Consider the following 8,830-nt stretch of genomic DNA (forward strand, 5'->3'; position numbering starts at 1 on the left):
TATTCTCTGCATAATTTACAAAAACACCTTTGAGACTTTTTTTCCCTCTGCAGTTTCAAATGACATATGGAGAAGAAAGAAAAGGAAAAGAGAATTTCTTACAATGGCGGCATAGATGATTTCTGTGAAGGATGCTCATCAAAGGATAGTTCCTCTAGCACATATACAACCTGAGCTATGATCCCGCCAATCAGGAGGTTTCCTGGCTTATACCATTCATGAAGGATAGGAGAGGGATCACTTCTAGGGCAAGATATTGCATCAGTCTGATATTTCAGGTCAACCAGCAACCATGGTATGATCATTACCCTCAACATTTATTTAGATGAGCCTTTTGTAACCTATTCAGAATCCCAACACAGCATTGACTATTTTCCATCAGCTACAAAATCTGGGAATACATTCAGTAACACACATAAATATATTGTTTCTCTCATTCCACTGGTTGACATCAACAAGGTTAGCTATCCATGCCCTGATGAGCAAGCACTCTGCATCAATGGAAATCACCACCAGAATCCAAAGGGACAAGATCCTGCCTGCCGCTGTCCCTTCAACTGGAGAAGTTTTATAAATTCCTCCAGATTGACATTTGAATTATTTCTCTGTACTTTGGGGAAAGCTACTGGAGCTGTGACATAAAGCACCAATGAAAATCATTTAGGTTAATTGCCAATAAACAGTCACCTATGCCTAATGGGACCTCCTGGGTTTGCAGAGCTATTATTTCACTATGTTACACATTTGGAGACAACCGTCTGTTTAATTTTTTAAAGAGATACCACAGAAAAGAATTATATATTCTAGGGATGCCTGATTTTTTTTTGTACAAACATTGATATGAAGTGCATGATAAGTCCACGGGCAATATTTATTTATCCTGACTGACTCTTCACTTGGCATATCTGGCTTTTTTCTTCTTGAAGATCTACCACAGCTTTCCTCCTTGAAGGAGCTTTCATGGTGTTCTGCCTCCATTTGAAATCTATTAATCTTGTGGAGAAGTACTTATTAGTACTTCTTTTTGTAAGTACTGTACCTAGTAATAGGTACTTACTTATTTTATAAGTAATTTTATTTTATAAGTAATTTTATTTATTAAGCACTAATAAATGCTTACTTATTTTTAGTAAGTACTTACTAATAAGTACTTATTTATACTTATGAAGAATGGTTGCTGGAATTGGATATGTCTAGTCTAGTGAAAAGAAGGACTAGGGGAGACATAATAATGGTGTTCCAATATTTGAGAGGCTACCACAAAGAAGAGGGGGTCAATCTATTTTCCAAAGCACCAGAAGGCAAGACAAGAAACAGTGGGTGGAAACTGATCAAGGAGAGAAGCAACCTCCAAAATTTCTAAGGAGAAATTTTGTAATGGTGAGAACAATTAACCAGTGGAATGCCTTCCCTTCAGAAGTTGTGGATGCCCCATTGCTGGAGGCTTTTAAAAAGAGGCTGGACAGTCACTTGTCTGAAATGGTATAGGATTTTCTGCTTGAGCAGGGGGTTGGACTAGAAGACCTCCAAGGTCCCTCCCAACTCTGTTATTCTACATTCTATATTCTAGTCCAGTGGTGGCGAACCTATGGCACGGGTGCCAGAGGCGGCACTCAGAGCCCTCTCTGTGGGCACACGCGCCGTCACCCAGTCCTAGGCCTTCAGCTGGGTTTTATAAAACCTTTTCGCTTTGGGCCTCCGCCGCCGTGTGCAAAAAAAAAAAAGGTTCAATCAATCAGCCAATTTCAACTTCTCGCGGGGAAAAAAAAGATCTTGCAAAGTTGGAAGGGGTGTTGTCTTACCTGAATGCCTTTTCTCAGCATGATGATGGAGAATTGATTGATTGAACTTTTTAGTCCCACCCAGTCTGCCACTTCCTCCACAGCCACGCCCACCCAATTGGCCACACCCAGCCAATGGGCCACACCCAGCCAGCACCCAACGATGCATAAGTGAGTTTTGCGTTGCAGTTTGGGCACTCGGACTCTAAAAGGTTCGCCATCACTGTTGTAGCCAATCAGTAAGCCTTAAGGTGGACTTGAACCTGCATTTCCTTTACCCTAGTTAGATTAAAGGAAACAAGCTTAATCTTATGGCGTCAAGCAGGAAATCCTATACTATTTCAGAGAAATGATTGTCCAATCTCTTCTTAAAAATAGGGTTGCCTGGTGTCCACTATTTGAGTGGACAGTCCACTTTTTTCACATTATGTCCACTATTTTTTTTCACAAAATAGTGGACATTTTTTTTATTCAAAAGCTTTATGATGAAATGGTACGTAATCTAAAGCTGTACAGTCTACTTTTTTTACTACTTAACCCCCCCCCCGCTTGTCCGCTATTTTTTGGAAGCAGACCTGGCAACCCTACTTAAAAACCTCCAGTGTTGGAACACCCATAACTTCTGGAGACAAGCCATGCTACTGATTAATTGTTCTCACTGTTAGGAAATTTCTCCTTAGTTCTAAGTTGGCTCTTTCCTTGCTATGTTTTCATCTGTTAGCTTTCTATTACAATCCATTAACTCATTAATATAGTCCTATTTAAAAAAATCCAGATTTCCTCTGTTCTATTGATCTGTCATAACAAAAAAATTCCCAATCTTTTGAAAGATAAAAAAATATTTTAGTAAAAATGTCATCTTTTAAAAAAATATGTAATTTTTCCATGATATTAATTAGCGGCCAAAGAAAATAATTATAGTTTCTCAAAAAGAATAAATAGGAGGAACAGATGGAAAGCTCCACCAAATACATTTGTTGTTAGATACAAACCAATTAGCACCAAGCTAAGATAAAAACACAACAAGGCTCCAACAAAAAAGAAAATCTAGAAAAAGGAAAATCAACCTTGGATATCACAGGTGCAGATTCTTTAAAAAGTAAATTTTAATCCTTCAATTAAAAAAGAATACATTGCCAAACAAGTTTCAATATCCAAACCTTCATCTTTTTATTCTATAATTTAAATCCAAGTGCCAGATAATTTTAAAGAAACCCAAAATATCTTTGAAATATTGAACACTACCAAAAGAGACACAAGTCTGTAACAGAGGAAAGACTCTCTTCAACTTAAGATTAATAAGATAATTAAAGTATTTAAGAAATAGGGAGGCCAGATCTAGATGCATCTATAATTGAGATATTCTGATATCTTCTGAGCTTTGTTGTTTTCTTGCAGATGTTTCATTATCAGACTAGGCAACATCATCAATGCCCCAGCAAAGTCTGCAAGAAAACAACAAAGCTCAGTGAGCACTAAGGACCCTTAACTTCACCTGAGCTCCAAATATTCTTCTTTATAGATTCTGGTATCTTTTTAGTTCAATGATTATTTCCCTTTGCTGCTTCATTTTAATAAGATCAAAACTGTATTACTCAGATATTTCATAATTGTTAATAGTTAACACACAGCATCTTTTTAAAGAAAACCTAATTGTTCTCTCCATTAAATAGGTGATATAAATAATCAGAACTAAAAAAATACTTTATTAAAAGCAGAGTCACAGTGAAAGATTTTATTTTCCATTTCCATTGATAAAATTTGATACACAATCTTATATATGCAAAGGATATACAATATCAATAAAATTAGCAGAAATAATAAAAAGTCCAATTTTTATTCATAGAAAATGAATACTCATTGAGTTTCACGGCAGAAATGCATCAATAATTTTACAGTCAGAAATGCTTTCTCTTTACAAGTTGCTGTTTGCTGTTGAGGTCAGGCCTCAGTAAAATAATGTAGCATTTAGGGAAAAAGATACATCCCAATAACCCAGCACTAGAAGCTGAGATGGAGAAGATCTCCACAGCTACCATATACTTTCCTTTGGTGCTCAAATATGTTGGAACAAAAGATAACCAAACACTGCAAAACATCAGCATGCTAAAAGTGATGAATTTGGCTTCATTGAATGTGTCGGGCAGGTTCCTAGCTAGGAAAGCCACCAGGAAGCTGACTAGAGACAAAAAACCCATATAGCCCAAGACAAGATAAAACATCACAACGGACCCTTCATTACATTCAGCTATGATCTCTTCAGTCACTGATTGCATGTTAAGTTCTGGAAAGGGTGGAGAAGTGATCATCCATGCCAGACAAATGCCTGCTTGAATGAAGGAGCAGAAAAAAATAATTAAAATGGACACTCTTTTGCCCAACCATTTTCTCATGCTGGATCTTGGTTTGGTGGCCATGAATGCTGCAATGACCATGATGGTTTTGGCCAACACAGAAGAAACAGCCACAGAGAAGATAATGCCAAATGCAGATTGTCGGAGGAAGCAAATCATTTTGAGAGGTTTTCCAATGAAAAGAAAAGAGCAGAGAAAGCAAAGCAGAAGGGAGATGAGAAGAGTGTAGGTGAGGTCCTTGTTGTTAGCTTTCACAACAGGTGTGTCTTTATAGTTAATAAATATCGCAAGTATAAATATGGTAATGGTTGAAAATAAAATAGTAATCGCAACTAAGCTGATCCCTAAAGGTTCTTCAAAAGTTAGAAATGTTATTGCTTTGGGGATGCATCGAACTTTGTCTTTACTTGGAAATTGATCTTCTGGACATTCAGAACAGGCAATTGTGTCTGCAAATAAGAGACATACTATAAAGCATGAGATCTAACCATAAAAATTGATGTAGCACCAAATCAAATATATAATTTATATTAGATTATATCAGTGTTTTTCAAATTTTGCCACTTTAAGAAGTCTGGAATTCAATTCTCAGAATTGTGTCTGGGGAATTCTGGGAGTTAAGAGTCACAGGTCTTAAGGTTGCTAAATTTGAATAACAATTTATTAAATCATGACAAACATTTCTTTGTTTGTATGTACACTGAGAGCTTATGCACCAGAGACAAATTCCTTGTGTGTACAATCGCACTTGGCCAATAAGGAATATTTCTCTTCCTATCATTAGATGAGATCTAAAGATAATGTATTTAGGTGGGAATCTTCTTTGTTAGTGATAGTCATAGTTAGGAAGCATCAATCTTTTTATTCTGGTAAAATACTTTTTAATAAAATTTATGTATCTGAAAACTTTGCCTTAATTCAACTTCACAAACCAAGTGGACAAGCTCTCAATCCCAGGGAACCTGTCCATTCTCTTTGATCCAACAGGTTCAAAACAGGCATGAATCTTCCCAGGAATCTCCTCTGGACCTGCAACAAGATGAGTGTCCACTTGGGAACAAATCTTGGTGACTTTATCTGACAAATTCTGTGCAATTGCCTTTGTATGGCCTTATAACATGTTCATCATGCCTTCCTACCACGGATGGTGGAGACCTTCTGTGACTGCATTAGGGGCAAAGACATACTGCTGTCTCCCCACCCTTAGCATCACAAGATAGGTTTTAATAGAAGCACTAATCCATGCTTGGTCAACTGTACCCTTGGCAAAGTGCCTTCTATGTTCAAGATCTCTCCTCCCCAATTTTATTTCCCCCAGCTCCTCTGTAACCCAAACAGACTCCTGGATTCCTCAGAAGAGAGAGATTTCATGAGCATGATGCAATCCATTGCCTTTATCAAAGATTCTTTTTCTTCCTTTTAGGAATTATTTGAATGCTTTTCACTTTGGTTTTATTCAATTTTATGTGTACACCTTGTGAAATCTTTAAATATGTAGATCGGTATTGCAATAAAATAAACGAAACAGAGAAATCAGATATACATTTAAATAAAAGTAATTTATTATCTGGTCAATTAAGCAGTGAAAAAGTCTAATATATCACAGAGTAAAATAGAATAAGATGTATAGTATAGTATAGTATAGTATAGTATAGTATAGTATAGTATAGTATAGTATAGTATAGTATAGTATAGTATAGTATAGTATAGTATAGTATAGTATAGTATGGTATGGTATGGTATGGTATGGTATGGTATGGTACGGTACGGTACGGTACGGTACGATACGGTACGGTACGGTACGGTACGGTACGGTAGAGTAGAGTAGAGTAGAGTAGAGTAGAGTAGAGTAAACCAGAGAATAATTTACCTGACATGTTTGACATCTTCCCATCAGAACATGGATCACAATCATAGCAGCAAAATTTCTTGCCTTCTTTCTTTTTCTTCTGATAGCCAGCAGGACAGGGATTATTACACACTGAACGAGGCAAGATCTGTTGATAAACCAGGATGTTTCATAACCATGACATTAGGAGTCAGTTACTCACTTTGTACACTATTGTACATACAGAAGCTTTAGTGTTTCAACCCCAGTGAAGCCAGGATATATAATATTAGCCAGCTCACTGATTCTTGAATTTTTTATAACCTGTCAAAGGTGGGTGGTAGTACTTTTTATTTTATTTTCAAATTTCCCCATCTCCCTGAGGAAAACAAAATCTTCTGTAAATTTGTCAAATACAGCAGAAAAAAAACCCAGCCATAGTTGGAATACAAATAGTTAATTTTAACTCATTTAAGGATATGAAAGTAGGCTGTACAATCACACTCATTGCTGATCTTCAAATCTTTCAACCAGAATAATGCAATATCTCAAAAATCTGTACCTGCTTAAAATATTTGTGCCACACAATTAAATCTTCATTAATCACAAATTTGTTTCCTTCAAGAGCTTTGGGATCAATTTTTCCGATTTTCACTTTATGGTAGGAATTGTTTGGAAACATGACCACATTTGTAATATCAAATCCAGAAAGCACTTCTCCATGATGGTTGATGGATACAGTTTTTCCAAGGGAATTATTGAATGAAAGGCTTTGAAGAAACCAATGAAGCTAAATAAAATAGGGGGAAAAAACCTATGGGTTACATCAAGACTTCCTGAAATTTGTAGAAATGAAAGTGGCATTACTTAAGTCCCACTGATATCTTGTCAACCAGATTTGTGTAGGACTATCACTAGATCATGACAACTTGCACTAGGCAATTATAGTCGTCTACAAATGAGACAAAAAGCTGACACATGTTGACATCATTTAGCTTAAAAAAGCACACCTGCTAGATTCAAAGTGAAATAAGCCACATCATGGCTGTCAAAATCCAGCTTGAGAATCCAAATAAGACTCCAGATTAATTCTGTTTCTGAAAATCTTTTTGTTTATTAAATATACTGAGTGGTTATGTCAAAGCAAAACTAACTCTAAGATTCCCACACCAATTCATGGACTCTTCCCAGCCATCCCCCCCCCAATGTCTTATGTAATCCATATCAACAAGTCCACTTTGCTATGGGAACCATTTGCTTCAAATTCACACCTGTTCTGGTTTCCTTGACAAGGTTTCAGGCTCCCATAGTCTGCAGCTGAATAAAAAATGTTTCATTTCTCTATCTATCCACTTGAAAGTAACACTTCCACCTCCCCTTTATCTAAAGGAAAATTGAAACACAGAGGCACATAGCTGCCAAAGTTTCATCCTTGACAATGGGTTAGCATGACTTCCAGAGCTGGATGCTATCAAAATCCAATTAATTAATTACTGTGCTGAAATCGAGAAGCAAACATTTTTCTTGCTTATATCATCATCTCACCCAACCTAAGAGATATATTGTCCTGTTCCAGGCTATGAACACACACACAGGAAGGGGTTAACTGTTTTATTTGGCACCACTAACCAGTACTGCTAACTACTTAGAGAAAAAGGAAGAAGTTCAGTATAACTTTCATGGTATTAATCTACTCTTTGGAATGATGGTGTTTGATTAACAAGTGATTACCTTCCAGATGCCTTGATCTTCAAGTTCATTCCTTCTACTTTTTGTTATTCTTTGGTATTTAGACTTAAGTATGTTCATGCCATAAAGAGCATGTGCTACAGCATAGACTGCATTGTAGATACTATAGCTGTGGCCAGTCATTTCAAATAAATGTCTAGGAAGCTTTTTCAGATCTTCCTTCCTAGTACATGCTTCATCACTTTCCATTGGTTTAGTGCTGTCTGAAAAGACACAATCAAAGCACTGTTCCCAGAACTCTTTGAACAAACTATCCTGTTGGGTCTGAAATGGTTTTATGGCCCAAAGGAATTCCTCAAACTGTGGCAGTTCATTGGAGTGAATAGCAAAAGAAATTGCTCCATCAAACAACTGCAAATCTGAAGGTTGATGAAGACTTGTTAATGTAAGATCAATTTGAGCTGTTAGAATCCACATTTTCCCATAACTTTCGTCTATATATTTAACAAACAGAAATAGAACCATTGCTGTGAAGCTTTCTCCATAGAAGATGAATGTATTGATTTTGGTTTCCCTCAAGTGAACATTTATCCTACCCACCATAGGATTTTGAAAAATAAAAATAAATGCTTGTTTGGGAAATCTCTCCACAAAAGCAGAGCAGATCCTGTTCTCAGAAAGAAGTGGGTCCAGAGCTCGGAGGAAATTGTCTCCACTGTCATCATCCAGAATTAAAAGGCCAATCCACGTCCATCCAAAATGCTTCAGCAACTGGATAATCCCCACAGTCTGAAGGTTTTCATTGGGAGCCATGCGATAAAAGGAAGCAGCCCTCTTTGTCCCATGCTTCTTGGGAGCAAATGAGCCATAGGAGAGCTAAAATCAAATGTATATTTTGTTGTAAACTCTCAATTCCTATGAGAAAGTTATATTTTCTTAAAGAATACACAGAAAGATACATTTTTGCAAGCTCTTTCCTTGCATGGGCTTCCATTTTCAAGTGCAAATAAAACTTTGACCATTATGATTACTATATACTAATGCTGTATATATATGGAACCCTATCTTATTTATTTATTTGTTAAATTTATACTCTGACATTTTTTTTCAGGTGCCCAAGAAGACACATAGTGCACTATAAGTAATCCTGTAAGTTTGGCTGAGAAAGGATGATGGAC

At 36.6% G+C, this 8,830-nt stretch overlaps 1 protein-coding gene across 1 annotated transcript; it reads right to left on the minus strand.

Annotated features, from left to right (window-relative positions):
• Positions 1-3,679: 3,679 nt before the first annotated feature.
• LOC107295790 (vomeronasal type-2 receptor 26) lies at positions 3,680-8,465 on the minus strand. Its single transcript, XM_029285915.1, has 4 exons — positions 7,695-8,465; positions 6,526-6,753; positions 6,006-6,132; positions 3,680-4,584 (listed from the first exon to the last, which is right to left on the minus strand). The coding sequence occupies exons 1-4, from the start codon at positions 8,463-8,465 to the stop codon at positions 3,680-3,682; spliced, it is 2,031 nt and encodes a 676-aa protein (XP_029141748.1).
• Between the last annotated feature and the right edge of the window lie 365 nt (positions 8,466-8,830).

Source organism: Protobothrops mucrosquamatus, unplaced genomic scaffold (assembly GCF_001527695.2).
Source record: "Protobothrops mucrosquamatus isolate PMUCROS unplaced genomic scaffold, P.Mucros_1.0 scaffold2489, whole genome shotgun sequence".
In the NCBI taxonomy this organism is placed as follows: Eukaryota; Metazoa; Chordata; class Lepidosauria; order Squamata; family Viperidae; genus Protobothrops; species Protobothrops mucrosquamatus.